We start from the raw sequence: 21,491 nt of genomic DNA on the forward strand, positions 1-21,491 counted from the left end.
GCCTGACAAATTATTATGAACAACTCTTAATAATAATAAGGTTGTCTAAAGTGAACATACAAACAGGGCTCTCTGAAGGTGTTAACCATCCAGTAATTCAGGCTCTGCTGGCTACAGGGACGGTGCCCTACGATCCTTAGCTGGCACTCGGGTCTGTCTCAGGAGAATAAAAACATCCAATGTGAGTCACCTTGCGATTACACCGCCACCTGGAAGCATATTTAAGTGATGACAACTACAAAGCTAGGTCTCTGTAGGACCCTGCATGAGACTTCCTCTCCCTTCTTCCAGTCTGAGGATCAACAGAGCTCAGGATTCCTTTACCAATTTCTCCTCGGCATCATTCTTTACCATTTTTCCAAAGTGGAAAAGGACAGTGTCCCAAGGCCTGGTTAAAGCTACCATGACTTGTTATTACAGTAAATTTCAGAGACAGAAAATGCTTAGTTAAATCCGTGTTTTTTCCAGAGGAAACGACTTAGTAGATTTTTTTTTTTTTTAATTTCTGAGAAAATGCACACACTAGATGTGTGAGCGATCACCTCCACACGTAAATAAAACTCGTTTGGGGTAAGGTAGACCACTCACCAGTGGTCAAGGTTCAGCCCAGTCTTTGCTGCTGCATTTCTGCAGCAACACAAACACGTACATCACAGTGACACGGAAGCCTTACGTTTCACCAAAAAATGCCATGCCTGGATCCCAAGCGGAGTTCAAATCCCGCTGGGAAAAGATGCACTTTTGGAGGAGGCGGATGGAAAGCAGAGGGGCCGCCCCTAGGCAGGTGCCCGAGCAGTCCACCTCCCCAGGGGGTGCACGGCTCTCGTCCGCCCGCCGCCCCAGACCCTCGGGCGGCACGCGCAAATTCCAGTTGCTCCACACTAGGACCAGGAGGTTGTTCGCCCGGGGTGACCGCTGGCTGAGCCGCCGGGGCCTCCCACCCTGCGCCTCCTCGTCCAGATCCCACCGCCGCGTCCGAAGTCCGCCGAGACCCCGACCCCCCTTGACCCCGAACTCGACCCGGCGTGCGCCGACACCAACCCCCACCAGACCCCGGCCCGCGCCGGCCCTGTTCCACCCCCTAACCCCAGTCCCGATGCCTACCCGCGCCGACCTCGACCCTCCTGACCCCGGCCCGCGCCAGACCTGGGGCTGCCGCACTTACTGCTGCTAGGGCGGCCGTCGGGGTCGGGCCCGCGTCCGCGCGGGGCCGGGGTCGGGGCTGGTGTCGCGTCCGGGCAGGGCTGGGGTCGGGGTCGGCGCGGACCGGGGCCGGAGCTGGGGTCGGGGTCACGTCCGGGCAGGGCCGGGGTCGGGGGTGTCGGGGCCGGGATCGAGGCCGCGTCCGCGCGAGGCCGGGGTTGGGGGCAGCGGGGCCGAGGTCCGGGTCGAGGCCGCGTCCGCGCGGGGTCGGGGCGGGGTCGGGGTCGGGGCCGCGTCCGCGCGGGGCCGGGGTCGGGGACGGCGAGACCGTTGTCGGGGTCGCGTCCGCGCGGGGCCCGGGCCCGGGTCGGGGGCGGCGGGGCCGGGGTCGGGGTCGCGTCCGCGGTCCGCCCGCCCCGCCACCCCGCGCACGTGCCGCCTGACAGGCCCCCCATAGGCTCCATACCTGCCACCGGAAGTGAGTGAGGAGGGCAGTATAGGCATTTCCTGTGACGCGAGCGCCTGGACTCCATTAGGCAGCAGCTGGGGGAAGAATCAACACACCAGGGAGCGGAGCGCAGCCACCGAGCGCCGAGGCGGCCGCTGCCTCCGCCGCCGCCCGCCGCCGCCGCCCGCCAGCGCCGGGGCTCAGCCCCGCGGCGGGCCCCGCGCCCCCCGCCGCCGCCCGCCGACCCCCGGCGCGCCCCCGCCGCACTCCGAGCCGCCGGGGGGGAGGGGGGGAAGGCCCGGACCCTCCTGCTCCCCCTCCTCCTCCTCCTCCTCCTCCTCCTCTCCCTCCTCCCGCCCCGGCCCCGACCCCCCCCCTCCCCGCCCCCGGCCCCCTCGCCCCGACCCTCCCCCGGCCCCCGCCTCGCCCCGCCGGCTTCCCACCACGGCCTCTCTCGGCGAGGAAACTCTGGCCTCCGCTTCCTCCTCCTCCGACTCGGACGCCGGCGGAGCCTCCCCGCCCCCGCGGAAGAAACCCCGAGCCTCGGCGGCGGAGGGAGCAGGAGAGCCCGGGGCTTCGGCAGGCAGAGCAGGCCTCTCCCCTCCGTCCTCGTCGTCCTCGTCCTCGTCCTCGTCGTCGTCGTCGTCGTCCTCCTCCTCCTCCTCCTCCGTGGTGGTAGTGGTGGGCCTGCCCCCGGCCGCGGCCCCCGCCGCCGCCCCCCACCGAAGTAGCGGCCACAGCCTGGTCAGCGGCGGCATCATGCAGGCCAACGGGGCAGGAGGAGGAGGAGGCGGCGGCGGCGGCGGCGGCGGCGGCGGAGGGGGCGGCGGGGGCCAGGGACAGACCCAGGAGCTGGCCTGCCTGTCGGCCCAGAACGGGGAGTCGTCCCCGTCGTCGTCGTCGTCCGCGGGGGACCTGGCCCACGCCAACGGGCTGCTGCCTTCCGCCCCCTCCGCCGCCAGCAACAATAGCAACAGCCTCAACGTCAATAACGGGGTCCCCGGCGGGGCGGCCGCCGCCACCGCCGCCGCCTCGGCCGCCGCCGCGTCCTCGGCCACCCCGGAGCTGGGCAGCAGCCTCAAGAAGAAGAAGCGGCTCTCGCAGTCGGACGAGGATGTCATTCGGCTAATAGGACAGCACCTGAACGGCCTGGGGCTCAAGTAAGTGTCCTCTCCGGGCGGCCGGTGCGGACGGGCCGGTGGGGGGGGGGGGGCGTGGGGGGGAGGGAAGGGCAGGGGGGCTGCGCGAACGGGAGGGGGGCCGGGGACTCGTCTGTCGGTCCAGACAGATGCGGGAGTGTGTCCGGGTGCGGGGGGAGGGGCGGACGGAAATAATGGACCTCGGAGGGTTTGTTTTTCGAGTGTGAGAGGCGTCTTTGTGGGACAGCCCCCCGGCCCCCCCCCCCCGCCCTGACGGACACCCCCGGGCAGAGCACCAGCCCGGGAGGACAGTCACCTACAAGTGTTCGCCGTGGCGGAGGGGCCGGGACGCTTGGGAGGGAGGCCGCGCAGGAAGCCTGGTGGGAGTGGACGAGTGGAACCCTGTTGTCATTTGAAGGCCCTTGTGTACGCGCAGGAGGCCTGCCACCAACTGCCCCAGGCCCCGGTTTCGGGCCCAAAAAGCCATTGCCTGTGAAAAAGGGACAGCTGATGTGCAGATTCGATGCGGGTGGCCTTGCAGTGCCTAAAGCTGGGTGAAGGTGGACAGCGACCTGGGCCACAACCCACCGGGCCGTGCGCACAAAGAAACCCTGCCCGGGTGGAAGGTGGGGTGGGTGGGGGTGCCCTGGACGGCCGGCCAGTTCCGCTTGGAAGCAGGGGCCCCCAGTGAGCTCTGGGCCAGCCCAGCTGTGGTTCTGGATTCATAGATTTGTTGGGGGGGGGGGGGGGGCACTTTCTAGAAGTGACTTCAGTGTTCTGATTCTCTGGCAAAACGCACGGAGCTGAGCAAGAAAGCATCGAATCATAAACCCAAACATGTAAAGGAGAGAGTCTCAGGTATCGAACTATCTGATGAAAGAAACTACATTTGATCAGTCTTTTCAGCTCACAAAAATAAACACGTCTTCGAAAGATTTCACTTTGTTCCCTGAGGAAAAGGATTAGTATGAAAACAGATTTTGTAAATGTGAACAGAGCATATTACTGAGACCAGAAGCAAGCTGACAGCAGCAGGAGGAAATAACTCGTGACTGTTTGGAACCTACACCATAGTAAATTTGCTATTTTTAGTAGAGCGAGAAAGAGAGTGATTTTTGATGCTGGATTTATTTTAATTTTAAAGAGCGACCTAGTAGAATTTCCGTGCGAACGTAATATCTGGATGTAAGGCCCTTCCTTCCCTAACCCAGGTCGTCCCGATCACCTTATCTGGAGCTGACAGTTTCTGTCTTCTGAAACGTTGTAAGGTGGTTAGGTTAGTCTGTCCCTCCTGGGTCTTCGCTAATTTGACCCGTCTGTTACGGCACGTCCTTGGAGATTTCATACTTTGCTAAACTGCTGAGGAATTACGTGGTAAAAATCGAAGAACTTCACTCTAATTCTGGTTTCAAGAAGGCCTTTAACTTGACATAAGCACAGGAAGGTGGCAGTTTAAAAATGCAAGTTTGGTGAGCCAAGCACATTGAAAAGCTCTTTCTTTCTTTCTTTCTCTTCATCGTGAACTTAGCTTGAAAACTTCCGCAACTGTTGTTATGGACGTTAGTGTATTTAGAAGGGTAAACCCTAAAGTTGGCCAGGTCTGTTTACACTGTATCTCTCCTGCAGCCAGACTGTTGATCTCCTCATGCAAGAGTCAGGATGTCGTTTAGAACATCCTTCTGCCACCAAATTCCGAAATCATGTCATGGAAGGAGACTGGGATAAGGTAAAGTAGGGCATATAGAGCTGTGTGACTGCTGCTAAAATTATATATTTGAACGTGCATCCGGTGACATTTCTGTTTTTCTTTTATACCAATTTTTGCAGGCAGAAAATGACCTGAATGAACTAAAGCCCTTAGTGCATTCTCCTCATGCTATTGTGGTAAGAGGCGCACTTGAAATCTCTCAAACGTTGTTGGGAATAATTGTGGTAAATACACTTTTGTTCTTAGTTTCACATTCATGCTTATTTTAGTAGGTTATTGATAATTGTAGGCTGCTGTTACCTATAAAAGATAAAGCCTAAAAATTGCTAAATTTTGCATGGTTAAGTTTGTAAACTGCGATGACTGTCAATGATTTAAAGTTGAGTTTTATGTCTTGAAAATCGTGTTAAATGTCTTTAAAGTCATGTTTAATAGATGTGTCGTTTGAACCTAGTTTATAAATTAAGCTTCTACAGAATTGATCGAGGGGTGTTTGTGCTCTCGGTGCCATTAAGAACAGTTTTATGTGGAATCAAACATAAGTTCTACTTTTCTTTTATCTATACTGAACGTACCAGCAAAGGAGATGCATCCTAAGGATGCAAAGGAGATCTATCCTAAGTAGCTGGTACATTGTCTTTTTTTTCTTTAATCTTTGGGAATAACAGTCCATTCAAGCCACCTCCTTCGGTGTGCTCACCATTTTCCATTCTTGCAGTCGTGTGAACTGACAGTGTCTGAGTTGGTCAGTGTATATTGGTCTGGTAGGGGGTTTGTGAGCAGATCTGACCACAGAGCTCGGCTCACAGGCCTTCTTTCCCTGACGAGGTCAACTTAGTAGTTAAACTGGTTAGCCTCTCTGCTCAGTCTTCAGGAATCTTTTATACTGAGAGGACCTTAATTCTTCTGTAGATGTCGGTGAGGGAGAGGAGGGGATAAGATGTTCTGAGTGCCTGTGATTGGAAACCATGGAGAATCAGCTGCAGGCTCCTGGCCTTTTAACTTCTAGCTGATTCATTTGTTGTCAAAAGCAGTTTCCTGTCTGGTGGGGGAGGGAAGGAGCACCAATAGGAAGTGAAGTAGGGAAACCAGCTGTTTGTTAAATATTAGTAAGTGACTACTGTTACCTTTGGTTGTTGTTTTTTTGTTGTTGTTTTTTTTTTAATTAGGCCAAACATTAATCTTTCTGCTTTTGTCTGTAAACCTAACAGGGTCTCTTATTTTTGTTTTTGGCGTGTGTGTGTGAGAATCTTAATTACAAAAGAGTTTTCAAATTCATGATATGATTTTATACAATAATATATAATCCTAGGGAATAGACTTAAGGCGAATTAAAGGTACAAAGTATGAACAAATGTGGATTAGTTTAAATTGATGATCTAGTATACATGTTTTTGCTTTCAGTAAATACTTAAATATTAAAATTTTTACTTTTGAATCAGATGATTGATAATAAAATAACTTGTGAAATAATCAGTTCCCTGTCAAATATTAAAAATGAAAACAGAAGTTAAACATCTATATTTAAGAGGGTTATAAATTTTCCAGCAGTTGTAAGTTTTCCCCAGTCATTATGTTTGGGTTTTATCACAAACAAACAAACAAAACAACCAAGTATATTTTAATGGAGCAGTTTCTCATAAGCGATTAGCTCTGGCAGAATGGAAGATAACCCTGAAATAAAGACAAAAAAATATAAGTGTGTGAGTTTTGGGGAGATTGTTTGCCTTTTGTAAGCTTTGCTTCAAATTACATTTGTAATTTAGTAGTGAAATTTTAATAGGCTCACTTCCTATTTTTTTCTTATAGAAATGTGGGGCTTGTGTCTTGGATTTAGGGTATGACTGTCTCATTTGAAATCTTCATTAGAAGCAACATGTAAACTCAGGAAAGGTAGTTGCAGATAATGAGGAGGAATCCTTTCTTTTTACAGCCTGTTCAGTCTGTAGAATGTTCTAGGATCTAATAAAAGATGAAGCTTAAATCTCTGGCTGAGCCTCACGCCATCAAACTTTTTAGGTATTTATACGAAGAGAAAGGTTCCAGGTTTAAGATCCAGTTCAGCATTTTATCACCCTTCGAGTCTGTGTTCAGATTTGCTCCTCTCCCCACTCGATCTCCAGAAAGATCATCTAATCCAAGCGTAGTTGTAATAATGCCATGGAACACAACATGGAGCTTTCTTTTAGCGTCATTATTCTTACTGTATGCCCAGACACGTTTGATGACTTAGTCTAGGCTAAAATTGTATTTTACTTTTTAAACTTTTCTTTCAAGTTTATTTATGTTGCGAGAGAGAGAGAGAGAGAGAGAGTGAGAGCATGTGGGAGGGGGAGAGAGAATCCCAAGCAGGCTCTGTGCAGAGCCCGACTTGGGGCTCAAACCCACAAAACCATGAGATCATGACCTGAGCCGAAATCAAGAGTCCGGCGCTTAACCCAACTGAGCCACCCAGGCGCCCCTATATTTTATTTTTTAAACTCAAATACTTCTTTTCACCCAATCTACTCCCTGCCCGCCTGCCCCCCCCAATACCATATTTTTAAATGCTTTCCAGTCAGATGATACCAGAAATAGCAGAATTTGCTCTGGACTTTCTGGAAAGTGAGCTCGTGAATCAACATTTTTCATTTTGGGTTCAAATATGGTTTGACACGTTTGGGGAGTTTGGGTTGGTAGTAGAGGCCAGTAGAATAGGAAACTCGGTCTAAAAGTTTTATGTATTTTTTTTTTAATTTTTTTTTAAACGTTTTTATTTATTTTTGAGACAGAGAGAGACAGAGCATGAACGGGGGAGGGTCACAGAGAGAGGGAGACACAGAATCTGAAACAGGCTCCAGGCTCTGAGCTGTCAGCACAGAGCCCGACGCGGGGCTCGAACTCACGGACCACGAGATCATGACCTGAGCCGAAGTCGGACACTCAACCGACCAAGCCACCCAGGAGCCCCTGAAAGTTTTATGTATTTTTTTAGTGTATAGAAATGTGTTTAAGAATAGTGTTCAAATGCTAATTGGAGGGACAGAGATTAACTAGTGTATTTTAAAGTTAAATAGGGAGGGGTTTTGAAAGCCATGGTTTAAATAGAATTCATTTCCCCTTTCCTCTGAGTCATGGTTTAACTGCTACGACTTGGTTATAACCTTATTCCAGAGTTAGTGAGAGGCACTCCTGAGTTAGCTAGGAGGCTGCCCGGGATAACCAGACTTCCTGTGCAACTTCGGGGTTTTCCTTCCCGTTGAATGGTGGGAGGAAAGAGTGAAGCATCCCCGATACTGGGTGGGCCGGAGGGGGGGGGTGGGGGGGGGACAGGGTTTACCACGTGGAGCTGTCCCTTATCCATTTCTTGCGTTAGATGGTAGAAGGGACAGAGACTCCCTGGGCGGAAGGGCTCTGAGAGATGATCAGAGGACAGAAATAATCTCTCACAGAGGTCCCCCTAGGAGCTGGGAGAAGACAGAAAGGGGAGCCTGTTTTCTTAGTCTCTTTCTTTCTTCATTTGAGAAGCTTGTGCTCTTAAAGCAAAAAAAAAGTTAATAACGCTCTGTCTCCAGCTCAGCAAACTTTACTTTTGCCGAATTTTTTAAAACTTTTTTGGTAAATAATTAACATCATTTATGAACGATGTTAATTTTCTTGAACTTGTGTTTACAGTTTTGGGAAGTAAATTACAGTTGTACTCTTCATCTTTCTCATACATGTCAAATACAAATCGAACTGATTTTTAGAATAAATATTTTCTCTTCCAACCAAATCGCTCGCTGTGCTTGGCCAGCGGTGTGTCACTTACCATGCCCGCCACCAGGGTTTGGTGCCCCTGCGAGGGTGTTCTTTGTCTCAATCCGGATAGAAGGTCTCCTCGGGTAGTCTGTGCACTGCCTGTCTGGCGTGCCCCGTATGTACAGGGAATGCGTGTTCACACCGGCTTCTCCGACCACGTCCTCTGCCTGTGTCCTGTGCTGCCTCTGCCCCTTAGGAAGAGAGTAACATTGTATCGCAGGCTCTTGGTGGCAAGATAAAGGGGAAACCCCACTTGGGGCACTGTCCCTACCTACACTGAGCGGGGGTGTGCCTGGAACCTAATGATGGATACCCAGAAAATAAAGATTCGCCCTGAGTGCTAAAAAGTAATTTTCTCCAAGTTTCCAATTGCTGAGAAAATTTATTGAAGAAATCAAGTACACATATTATTGGCCAGTTCCATGTGGCATTTAAATGAAAAATTTTGCCGCTAAACAGGATTCTCAAGTTTAATTAGAAACACTACGTGAAATGAAACTTGTAACAGCAGATCGATAAATGGAAATCTACATTTCATAGAGGTTTTTTTTTTCTTTCCAGAAGATAAAATGGTGAGAATATCCAGGATAACTTCAAATATAAAATTATTTTGTTTTTAAGTTGTTCTTTTGGTTTTTGTCACCTGATGGACTTCAAAGTATTTTTTTTTTTGACACACAGAGGTTAGCTTTTGGCTCCATGAACAACATGCTTTGCAGGGCGTCGTGGTCCTGGTCTGTCTCTGAAGCATTCACTAGGCAGTCTGACTTTTAAGTGTAAAATTGGATAAGGGTAAATTCTAGAGTTGTAGGAGCTCATGTTACAGTTTGAAATTTTTTTCATCGTTCTTCAGTTACAGGTTGAAGTTTTAGGTGATCACCAAATATATGCAATATGTCTTATAAACAATGTGTCTAAATGTAGGCCTAAGTGACAGGGTTTGTTTCGTTTACTTTTGCTAGAAACCATTTTTCTAAGCTTGTACGTATGCCTTTTTTCTGAATACTGCCTAATAGAAAACCGTGTAGGGGTGCCTATGGGTCAGTCGGTTAAGCGTCCGACTTTGGCTCAGGTCATGATCTCATAGTTCATGGGTTAGAGCCCCGTGTCAGGCTCTGTGCTGACAGCTTGGAGCCTGGAGCCTGGAACCTGCTTGGATTCTGTGTCTCCCTCTCTTTCTGCCCCTCCCCTGCTTTGTGTCTCAAAAAAATAAATAAACGTTAAAAAAAATTTTTTTAATGTAGGGAGGCTCATGGTACCCTTAACTCTGTGAAGAAATAATTTCACCACACCATTTTTGGATAACAATATATAAATAATGTTTTCACAGTAAGCCTCTTACTGAAGAAGAAGAAACTATCGTTTGGTTTTTTCTTTTAAGTAGATTTAAAATCTTTGCCACCGAGTTCCTTGGGGTCTCGAATATGACTGACGTTTTCTGCACCTGTGGCATGCTCAGGCGCCACAGGCAGAAGTGACAAGAGAGCCCCTGTAAGCAGGGGTCTTCGATTGTAAAAGATTCTCACCTGGCTGCTCATAAGTATCTCTTTTCCAGCTAATAATAGAGTAAAGGGACATTAAAAAGAATTAGAACCAAACTCATTCCAGAAAAAACTAAATGTGAAAGTGCTTCATAAAGCTGGAAGTGGTTTGTCATTTTGGGGGCAAAGAGCTGATAATTGTCTGCCTCCCAGTTCAGGGCTTCAAGAGCTCTGGTTGTTACCAGTCCCCAAATACGAAACTGGAATCCTTCTGCAGACTTTTCAGGTTAGCTTTTTTTCTTTTTTTTTTTAAGTTTATTTACTTTGAGAGAAAGAGAACACGTGAGGGGCAGAAAGAGACGGAGAAGGAATCCCAAGCAGGCTCCACACTCTGTGCAGAGCCCAACTCAGGGTTCGAACTCACGAACTCCGAGCTCATGACCTGAGCTGAAAGCAAGAGTCGTGTGCTTAACCGACTGACCCACCCGGGCGCCCCTGCATTGTACTTTTTAAATGATTCCTCTGAGAACCAGTTTTTGTGTCTTTTCCAAACTTGTTGCATAAAACCCCCTAATGCAATTATAAAAGTCAGATGTTTAAAACAAATTTAGAATACTTGGAATAGTTCTGAATTTTCACAAAAGAAATAAAAGTCTAGGTGAATGTTTTAAGGGCAGAGTTCGTGTTTCCCTGTGTTGATGCGATGGTCACTAATGGCCTTACCTGATCTGCGATTGTGCGTTGAAAGCAGAGTTTTATTAAGATGTGGAATTGCGCAGTCACATTTCATCTGCTGTGACTCTGTTAACCCGAAATGTTTGAGTCATCGTAAAGCTTTATGAAAAGTTATTTTCAAAGGGCATAGTAGAATGCTTTCTACTGTTCTGTTTAGGCACAAACATTTTCTGAAACTTCCATCAACTTTTTTCCCCTGACTGCTGCTTTCTGTCATGTCAGAGGATGAAGTTTTTGCTGCTGCAGCAGAAGTACCTGGAGTACCTGGAGGACGGCAAGGTCCTGGAGGCACTTCAAGTTCTGCGCTGCGAGTTGACGCCACTGAAATACAACACGGAGCGCATCCATGTTCTCAGCGGGTAAGGAGGCCCGGCCCGAGCCAGGCCGATGAAGGGGTCGCTAGGGCCAGCAGGGGGCCGCTCCCGAGTCCCTCTTCTTAACGGCGTGCCCGCATCTGAAGATGGCTGAACTCTTGGACCGTGTTCGTCTGGATAAACTCACTCACGTGTCCAAGCTGTCGTCGTCCTCACGGGAGGCTCTGGGATCAGCCGCGCAAGAGGGTGAAAGATGAAGCGCGTGTTGCCATTTCGTGGTCTTGCAGGAAAGCCCTGTGGCACGACTGTCTGTGAACACAGTAGGCAGCGAGGCTTCCGGTGCGAAGCATCAGACATTTCTGTTACCGTGTACCCGTCGCGTCCCGGGCCCTTGCCAGGCGCCCCACTTGAGCCTCGCGTCAGTCGTGTACGTGTTGGGGGGCCCCCCTTCTGTTCGCGCACACGCTCTGGGCCGCACCTTCAGGTGCCTTCGGTGCACAAGGCTCCCGCTTCCCCGCGCGTGTCTCTGGCACAGCAGAGTTCTCCAATCCGTTTGTCCCCTCCCCCCACCCCCGCTCTCACTTTCTTGCCTCTGTAAACGGTAAGACCGTCTACCCACTCGTCCGAACAAAGCCCAAGGTTCATCCTTGCAGGTGTTTAACCCTTTCACTCTGCTGTGTCGGCCTAACTCTAAAACGTACTAGATCTGTCCAGTTCTCTCCGTCTCCACCATTTCTACCCTAGTTAGTCCACACCAGCTCTCCTAGAATATTCCCGTACCCTCCTCATGAGTCCCACTGTGTGTGTTCTTGCTCCTCTAATGGCGCACGGTTCACGCAGCAGCTGGCTAGATACAGAAGTAAAACCGTACATTAAGTCATTTCTCTCCCTGTCTTAAAATCCAGAATCTCTGCTTAAGCCCACATGCTTGCTGGTCCTTCCCTGCCGTCTTTTCCTTGATCCATTCGCTCCAGTGACACGAATGTTGTTTCTGTTCCTTAACTTGCCAGGCCGCTTACACTGCCTGTTCCCTTTATCTTAGATGCTCTTCCCCTGATCTTTTCGGAGGAGCTACTAGTTGCTAGGGTCCCAGCCCAAATAGCCTCTCCTAAAACCACCCCCCAGGCGTTCTCTGTCACATCGCTGTGCTTCATGTTTTTCTTCATAGCAGTTTTTATTATAGGACAGGTCCCCAGAATCCAGGACAGCATTGACAGATGATGAGTTTCCAGATACAAAATGATGGGTAAAAACGATGGACCCAGAGAGGCATAGGGTTCATTTTAGGGTTTTTGAGGAAAAGGAAACAACGTCAGAGAAGCGACGTAGCCAGTCCAGGATACAGCTAACACACCGCCAAGAGCCGAGACCCAGACTCCGGCCTGACTGATTCTAGAGTCGCCGGTCCACACCCGCTGCCTCTTGAAATGGTGCTGCTGCTGGATGTCCTACAGTAGCTGACCGCTTCCTTCCTTCTGTTTACCTGTCCGACAGGGGGTCTGGTTTCTCTGTCAGCTGAAGAACTTTCCCATGACGAGGTTTGTCTTGTCTGGTCACAGAACACGTAACTTTATCACATAGCCTTTATTCCAGAATGATCTTCATCCAGTGTGTCCCTTGAGTGTTTCACATAAGGAAATGGCCCAGAGATGGCCAGGTGTGGACTTGGCGTTCAGACCCATGGTTTCTTCCTCTCACCCTCTCCTTCCTTTCAGTTACACTCTGTGGTTTCCCATAAACAGGTTCATTTGAAACCTTAAAGTATAATGTGCATTTTCTTTTAATTTTTTTATTTTAGAGAGCAAGTCGGGGAGGGGCAGAGAGAGACTCCCGAGGGGGCTCCACACTGTCAGCGCAGAGCCCGATGCAAGGCTCGAACTCAGGAACTGTCAGATCATGACCTGAGTCAAAATCAAGTCGGACACTTAACCGACTGAGCCTCCCAGCAAAGTAAACAATTTTTCCATAAAATTATCGATGATAAATTTTACTCCCAAAAATTTATTTTAGAAACCAAAATTTTTATGATATCTGGCTTTTCTTTATAGGGTATTTTGAGTCAAACTACTCATGCTATTAAAGTAGCTAAGACACTGTATGCTAAATGGCAAGAGAGCGAGTAGGTCTGCTCCTGAGGATGAAGGGCCTAAGTTACTGGCTGCTAAGTACAGTTCAGAAGGAGAGGGGGCAGCACTCCTGTTAACTGGGGGGTCTGGGGTGTTTCTCTCATCATTTAGGAAGCTCTACCTCCATACCAAGTAGTGGACTGAGTACTTCAAGTACTCCCTCTTATTTAATCCTTACTTCCCTATTTAGTGCCCTTTTTCCAAGTGAGAGGAACAGGTCTGAGAACATCGTCCCGGAGTAAAAGCAGGAGGAGGGTCCTTCGCTAGGTCTGGTCACTGTGTCCGAACCATGCCTTCGCTTCCCTGACTTTCAAAGCCCGTTCTCGTGAGAGGAGCCAGAGGCAGGTCAGGGTTCCACTTCCGCGGGGCCCTCCTGTGTTCTCCAGAATCCGTGACTTGAGCGTTCACACCTCCTTTGGCGCACATAGTGAGCCAGGAAACGGTTCCCAGGTTCCCAGGTTTCACGATACCTTTCACGAGATGACGCAAGGGTGATTATGCAGTCGTTCCGTTTCTTGAGTGACGTCTGTGATCAGCTCTTGAGAGCGTGTTGGTGTTTAATTAACATCGTGTAAACTGAAGGGGTTTTTTGGAGTTTTGTTTTACAGCTGAGGAGCAGCTGAGTTAGCGTAGTATTTAAGAGCAACATTTGCAGCTAAAAATGCCTGGGTTCACATCCCCTTCGTTTTTGCCTCTTACCCAAGCCAGTTCCCGAAGCTTTTCTGTGCCTTCCGTGCTTCGTCTGTACGAAGAACGCTAGCGCTCGCTTCATGCGGACTGCGGCGGGTCGCGGCGGGCGTTAAAGCAAGTAGCGCGTGGAGCGCCTGGAGCAGAGCCGGGCGCACAGGGAGAGCTGCCCGTGTGCCCTGGTGGATTGTGATAATCTGCCAGTGGATGACACCATCGTACCAGTTACCGCACATGCTGCTGTCGTACTGTATTACGTTGTAGTAATTCTGTCCAGGTGCCAAGTTGTATTAGTGAATTGGGTCCACTGAAGAGATTTCTTCTTGATGAGTTTTTCTTAGTGAAAATATAATCAATGTTTTCCAGTCATGTTTAATCCGAAGCAAAGGGTTTGGTACTCACTGCTTTCTCTCTGTCGCATTTTTAGCTACCTGATGTGCAGCCATGCGGAAGACCTCCGGGCAAAAGCAGAATGGGAGGGCAAAGGAACGGCTTCCCGATCCAAACTGTTGGACAAACTTCAGAGTAAGAAGAGTCTTCATTTTTGGTTTCTGTGTTTTCGCTTATGTTAGAAATAGATCCTGAGAATTGATTAGGTAGCCTTGTGTCTGGACATACTGTTAGTGAGCAGTGAGTGGTAATGTAGGGAAGAAGGGAAAATCCATCACGAAGCCCTTTAAACCAGAGGTTTCCAGACGGGGCCCTGGAGTCTGGGAGGTAGCTCACATCCTCAGGAGCCGTGGGGGGTGTGCGGTGCGGGTCCCAGAGCAGCTCTCCTCGCACCTGTGTTGCGCAGTCACGTTCCCGTTAAGATTTTCTCTGTGGGGGAGGTGCTGTGGTTCGAGAAAAAGGACATAAACCAGACCTTTAAATAACTGTTTTTCCTTTTTAAAGACTTTATCGTACTTTTTTTTTTTTTTTTTAAGTAAGTTCTACACCCAGCGTAGGGCTTGAACCCACGACCCCAAGATCAAGGGTCACGCACTCCACCGACTAAGCCAGCCAGGAGCCACCAAACTACAAGTGTTTTAAATATTTTGTTGATTTCAATAGGAAGGCCCATATTTAATTGTTTTCCTCAATGTTATAGGTAACTTCCAAATTAGCAGAAGGGTTTTATTTTTGCCACAGTTTTATACATAAACGACCTTTTTGCCCTCTTGGATTTTAAATCACTTTATTCTGTGTGTTGCACGTTGAGGTGCAGGAGTAAACACCCTAGGAATTGGGAAACCGTGTGGTCCGGGAGGTGTGAGGCACAGAAGGATTGGAATAGATTGGTGTCTGCATCAAAACGCCAGTCCCCCTCCATCTCTAGATTTCTAGATTTCCGTGCCCGTGCGGTGACACTTAGTTCCCTCGGGCGCGTGGTCGTCTGTACATTTTCTTTCCATCACTGCCTTTTAGGGGGAGGGGGGTTGTTGGTGGTGGGTTTGTTTTTTGTTGTTGTTTTGCTTTTGCTTTTGTTTAGTTTTGGAAATTCACATACAAGTGAAAGCCCTCCTGGGGCACCTGGCCGGCTCAGTCAGGGAGCGTGTGACCTCGACCTCGGGATCAAGGGTTTGAGCCCTCCTTTGGGCGTGGAGCCTAACTTAATAAATGAATAAAGTTTTTAAAAATTGTTTAAAAAAAAAATACAAGTTAAAGCCTTCCCGTCTGTCCCATTTTGCGGCAGCGCCCCCGTAGCCGCTGACAAATACTGATGAAGCCCACATTCTGTCGCACCGCCCGCCACTGCTCTGTTCAGGGGGCCTGAATTATCGGGTCAGGGCCAGTGCAGCAGAGAGCGAGCAAATGTCTTCAATAAAAGGTTATACTGCCTTGGTGTTTTAACATTTACTTTTATTTCTTGTTTTAAAAATATCTTCTCCTGAAGCCTACTTACCGCCATCGGTGATGCTTCCCCCTCGGCGTTTACAGACTCTCCTACGGCAGGCGGTGGAGCTACAAAGGGATCGGTGCCTATATCACAATACCAAACTTGATAATAACCTAGATTCTGTGTCTCTGCTCATAGATCACGTTTGCAGTAGGTAAGAGAACAACTTCTTATGTTCTGAAGTAGGCTAACATCTTACAGACTCAGTACAAACTTTGTTAAAATGTTTTCTTTTTTGGAGTTTTGTCCTGTCGCGGTGAAACCATTTGTCTCTGGTACCGCGTTCATGTTCACGAGCGGAGCTGGGATTACCGAGGCTGACGTTTCCAGAGGAACGTGCAGGTGTTTATGTAGTGACCCTCAGCTGGAGAGCGTGCTTTCCTCCTCTTGTCTGTGGGCGGGTCGCTGATCTTCGGTGTCCAGCCCTCCCGGTGAGGGCTTGTGAGTGGTGTCGGGTGGGGAGGCCACTGACCCAAGTGTTGGCCATCCTTGGAAGCCAGGACTCTCTTTCTGGATGCTGTCGCTATTTTAACAGTGGCCCCAATTATTTCCTGCCCATAAAGATCATGGAAATACTTTGTTCCGAACGGTAGGTCTGCTTTTTAGTAGAACCTGGCCCCTGAACTAAACATGGTTGGAGTAACAGGTGTTAACTTTCTGGTTTGGGTTTGTTGCTGTATCTGTCCAAATACGTAATTTAACCTGTAGGGATTGAGCCTCCACTTTTGATATTAGGAGTATTTTGACTGAAACTGTCTCTACTATTTTAATGATGATTTCCAAATTAAAGCAGAGCTCGGGGCGCGTGGCTGGCTAGGTCGGTTAAGCGTCCGACTTCGGCTCAGGTCATGATCTCGCGGTTTGTGAGTTTGAGCCCTGCATCGGGCTCTGTGCTGACAGCTCAGAGCCTGGAGCCTGCTTCAGATTCTGTGTCTCCCCCTCTCTCTGCCCTTCCCATGCTCATGCTCTGTCTCTCTCTGTCTCTCAATAATAAATGTTAAAAAAAAAATTTTTTTTTTTTTTTTTAAAAAGCTGAGCTCTAATTTTTAAGACACTGAAGAACAGGGGCGTCTGGGGGCTCAGTTGTGTAAGGCATCCACCTCCTGATCTCAGCTCAGGTCATGATCTCCCAGTTCGTGGGTTTAAGTCCCGCATTGGGCTCTGTCGCTGACCATGCAGATCCTGCTTGGGACTCTCTCTCCCTCTCTGCCCCTCCCCCGCTCGCACACGTGTATTCTCTCTCTCAGTAAATAAGGTGCTAAAGAACGAATCTGGAAATATTTCATGCTTCAGGAGGGAGACGATCTGGGTCTGGTGAACCAAACACAAACAGCTGTGCTGTGCGTGCCCAGTTTGTTTTGCCAAAGGCCCCTGCAGAAGCCCCGGTGTGGGCAGGCGGGGCCAGAGTGCGGATGGCAACGGGCTTTGGGTCCAGGAACCTGCACGTTGGTGCGCGTGGTCCAGGCATGCACAGAGCGCTTTGTGTGTGGCTCGGTGTTGCCTCCCTTCCCCAGATGCAGTAGAAACAGGAGGCTGACGGTTGGCCTTCACCTAGCGGATAATGACTTGGTGTGTGTCTTAAACTTGCTGAAAGTGATGGATTAGAGTCCTTTTCTTTTGTCCTGTTTTACTGTTTAATGTTGTTCTCTAACTTTGAATTTCTAAATCTTTCAATTGAAAAGAGGTAGGAGATTATAGTTAAAAAGCGACATGGTTTCATCCTTCGCAGCTCCTGTGGGGAATGTGAGACCAGTGTTAAAACTAAGGCAGTTGTGAAGCCAGGCCTTTCTAAGATTTAATTTATTGCTGAATATTGCATGAATTTGTTGCTGGCAGAATGCTATTTGCGGTGGCCTTTATGGTTTAAGAGGTGTCGGTGGGTGAAGGGCTTGCCTTCCTGTGCGGAAACTCAAATCTATGAGCACGGGACCTGCGTTTTTCTTAATGTCTGTAGTAGGACCTGTGAAAGTAAATGATGGAAAATGTTTAGTCTGACTTTGTTTTGCCCTCAGATCGGGGATCAGGCTCTTAGAACCTGCGTAGAAAGCACTCCTGAAGTTTTACGTGGGAGTGAAAGTTCATGCTTTTCAGAACTCACCGTCGATTGGAAGGTCTCCCCTGTAGTCTTTTAAAATCAAAATAAAACTTTGACTCTGTGCTTCTACTAGTTACCATTGTGCACGCCACACGCACACACACCTGCCTCAGAGTCTGCTGCTTAAGATAATTCCCTGCTGTGCAGTCACACTGTCTGTGTCCTTCGCTCTTCAGATTTCTGCAGCCAGCACGGCCCCGTAACTGTTGCAGATGTTGGTGACGAACAGTTTCTTTTTTAAACCCAATGACTGCTTTGCAGACTCTTTGGTTTCACTGCTGGCTGCCGCTCGTTACCTGTGCTTTATTAACTGTGTTCCAGACAGTTTCTTTTGTCATCCCGCCTTCCTCCTCTGGGTTCTAACGGTGCCCGGGTCCAGGCAAGGGCTGCAGAATTCATCTCCTAAGCCTTGGGCCTTAATGCAATTGTGCATGTTGCTCGAGTATCTTAAATGCAGCACGTCCAAAGTGGACTTCCCTCTCCTCTTCCTGTCCCTGAAGAGTCTACTCTTCCTCTTAACTTCCCTGTCTCAGTGAAGGGCTCCCGTCTGCCCAGATTCTCCCAGCCAGAACACTGGGAGTCAGCCTAGAGGGACATTTAGGGGTGCGTTTGAACGGCACCGGGGAGGGATGCGTCAGGCATAACATTATGTTGGGATACACGTCTTTACGGTGAGCTGTTCCTTTGTTGCTGAACTAGGAGAGGAAAACCTGGATTTGATTTAATTCCTACTATTCCCCTCTCATCTAGAGGTCTTCAAATGAAATTTTGCTGTCTTTTATTACCTACTCCACTCCCTTGGGGAAATAAGATTAGCATTGGAACTAGAAAACTGTATTCTCATAAATTAAATCTTAGCATTGAAATCTAAATACCAGCTTTTCTTTCTTCTCTCTGGAGGACAGAGAATTGATTATGAATAAGTGAACGGGAACTTGTAGAAATCTTAATCAGCACTCAAGAGTTTTCTTTAGATCATGTATTATTTGTATCTGTGACAGTGAATGCATATTTTTGGTTAAATTGGTGGGGTTTTTCACCAGCATCCAGTGGAAGGATGTTTCCATAGATAACTTTGTAAGTATTGAGTTTTTAGTAAAAGATTATTATGAAATATTTATAGAAACTTAAAATGTGAAGATTCAGTTTGATTAAAATGCTATACTATTCACTTTTATTTGGGAAGGTGCTATTTTTAACACCGTCTTAAATTTCTTTTTTAAATTTTTTGAACATTTATTTATTTTTTGAGAGACAGAGTGAGCAGGGTGGGGGCAGAGAGAGAGCGACACAGAATCCCAAGCAAGCTCCAGGCTCCGAGCTGTCAGCACAGAGCCCTATCTGGGGGTCGAACCCACGAACTGTGAGATTATGACCTGAGCTGAAGTTGTACGCTCAACCCACTGAGCCACCCAGGTGCCCCAACACCATCTTAAATTTTAAATTTACTTGAAAACTAAGTCCTCAACTTTCACTTGTGTACATCTAAAATTAGGCTGTTAATAAACTGAGGGCTGTTTTTCAGAAATTATTTAACGATAAAAATAATGACAATTTAAATACTATAATGACTGTCAGTAGTAGACTGGATGATTTGTGCCGTAAATTCTTACTATGAGTTGGTCCTTTCTCAAGAACATTTTATTGCTCTGATTTTAGATCTGTCATTTCACTGATCATGGGATCAATCTTACCCATTTGAATTATTGTGTATTTTATGCCTAAATATAAAGTGTTTCTCACTGAGTAAAAGACATCACTCTCAATTACTACCCATAAAGGGGGGGGGGGGGGGGAAGCACTGTTGATATTGAAAGTACCTACTTGACTGGAATTTTATCCAACAGTGTCTTGAAAAATGCAACTTAAAAAATGATAATTGAGAGAAAACTGGTCTTGGAGAGTGAGCCATAGGTTTAAATCCTAATTCAGTTATCGGTCTGTGAGACTCAGTATTTGTCCTCTGAGCCTTACGAAGACGGAGATGTTTACTTGCCTTGCAAGCTGGTCTTGAGAATTAGCAGTACTATATATAAAGTATGCAACAGTGCAGGGCATCTAGAAAGTGCCTACTAAATGTCAGCTGGTATCGATTATGTTTTAGATATAGAATAACAGTTTAATATTAAAGCAACTTATAGACAACCCGAAAGTTTAAAGCAGCCTGCCGATAGTCAAGTGCTACGGTAGATGGTCATTGTGTGCAGATAAAGAATGTTAACTTGGTTTTAAATCTAGATTACTTTTCAGGCTGGCGAATTAATAAAAATATATTTTTAGATTATAGATTCGTTGGGTAAAAAAATAGGGAAAACCATTTTTCCAGACAGACTTAGAAGGTCATCAAGTCACAGGGATGAACAGTACAGCACAGGTAACACGGTCCGTGTATAACACACCTGTTGCGGTGATAACAATGGTTGAGGCACTGCCACACGCCTGAAAGACATTTACTATCATAGTGTCAGGTGTACTTGAGTTAAGAAAAGTTTCTCCACTAATGTGTAACTTTTTTATAATCTTACAGAGACCATTACAGGGCCGTACTGCCCCCAAAGTAGTCACTAATTTGTATGTGACCACTTAAACGTAAAGAAACTAAAATTAAAACTCAAGTTCCTCAGCTATGCCAGCCGCATGTCACGTGGCCGGGAGCCCCAAGTGGCCAGGCTCCGCGACTGGTGGGCTGGGTCCAGAGCCTTGCCAGGTTAGCTCAGGAAGCTGTCCGAGGTGCTGCTGCGGAGGTTGGAAAACGTCAAGAGAGTTTAAAAATGGTTCAGAAGGTGCTTAGAACAGTCATTCTTGTGGTAACTTCCTCCTCTTTAGGTTGGTGATTGTGGAAGTCTCTGCCCTTAGTCTAGAACAATCACTGCCGCCCCTGAGGTGCCCGCCAGAGCGTCAGGCGCCATCTCCCCACCCAGCCTTCACGGCCTCGTTCTTGGACTCCACCCTTGCGTACAGAGTTTCAGGAGGCATGTCCCCTTCCCTCTAAGTTTATGGTTGGAAAAATTGAGACTCGCATTAAAGGGGTTGCCCACTTTCTGGGAAACTACCTGATACGTGGCCAGCCGCTGCAGCCCTTCCTGGACACCGCACTTCCTGCTCCCGCCAGCGGGGTATTAGTATTAGTGGTCACTCGTGAGTATCTGTTGTGTTCCAGGATCCTGAGATGTTTTTCTCAGCTTCGGCAGAACCCTGTTAAGTATAGATGAATCCCATTTTATAGAGGAGGGAATGGAGGCCTAGAGGAGGTCAGTGACCTGCCAGACACGACAGCTTGTGACCCAGACTCTCTGATGCCTGTCGTCCTTCCTTTTGTCAGCATACATCCTTCCCGATGCCGGCCAACTTGTGTGCCGGCCCACACAAACTTGAACACCTGATTGTTAATTTTTATTCATAGGAGTTGACTTAATCAGACCAAAAAATTCTCTGATGGATACATACTTTTACCCTTTTTTCAATCTTGAGAACGGGGGTAAAAAGAAAAACTTGTGCATTGAAGGAGACTCTGGATTACTGATTTCCCCTGAGATGGCCTTGGCTGATGTCATGATAATCTTTTTCTACGTACTATGGAAACTTGATTCTCCAGATTTATAAGGACATTGATATCTCGTTTGTAAAGTTTCTGATCTCCACGCGGTTCTATCACTTTTTCGTTGTTCTTATTCTCCTCTGCTTTGAACGAAGAATTACTTGTGGACCTCTCTGTTTTAGGAGACAGTTCCCGTGTTACACTCAGCAGATCCTTACGGAGCATTGTAATGAAGTGTGGTTCTGTAAATTCTCGAACGATGGCACTAAACTAGCAACAGGATCAAAAGATACGACCGTTATCATATGGCACGTTGATCTGGTATGTACTTTGCTGCGGGGGGGGGGGGGGGGGGGGTTTAGAGGACAAAAAGGTAATCAGTGATCGAATCGACTGATTGTCAGTGAAGTGTACACAC

The 21,491-nt window shown here is 48.0% G+C and overlaps 1 protein-coding gene across 2 annotated transcripts in view; it reads left to right on the forward strand.

Moving 5' to 3' along the window:
• Positions 1–1,964: 1,964 nt before the first annotated feature.
• WDR26 (WD repeat domain 26) overlaps positions 1,965–21,491 on the forward strand; it is a 37,229-nt gene continuing 17,702 nt past the window's right edge. Inside the window, exons 1-7 of one of the 2 annotated variants that reach the window (XM_027046357.2) lie at positions 1,965–2,751; positions 4,357–4,456; positions 4,558–4,662; positions 10,657–10,793; positions 13,989–14,086; positions 15,438–15,594; positions 21,256–21,394. In XM_027046357.2, coding sequence (XP_026902158.1) covers positions 2,351–2,751; positions 4,357–4,456; positions 4,558–4,662; positions 10,657–10,793; positions 13,989–14,086; positions 15,438–15,594; positions 21,256–21,394 — 1,137 coding nt within the window. In that variant the 5' untranslated portion in view covers positions 1,965–2,350. The remainder of the gene's footprint in view (positions 2,752–4,356; positions 4,457–4,557; positions 4,663–10,656; positions 10,794–13,988; positions 14,087–15,437; positions 15,595–21,255; positions 21,395–21,491) is intronic. The other variant, XM_027046356.2, reaches the window with a different exon arrangement.

The sequence above is a fragment of the Acinonyx jubatus genome, chromosome E4 (genome assembly GCF_027475565.1).
Source record: "Acinonyx jubatus isolate Ajub_Pintada_27869175 chromosome E4, VMU_Ajub_asm_v1.0, whole genome shotgun sequence".
NCBI lineage: Eukaryota > Metazoa > Chordata > Mammalia > Carnivora > Felidae > Acinonyx > Acinonyx jubatus.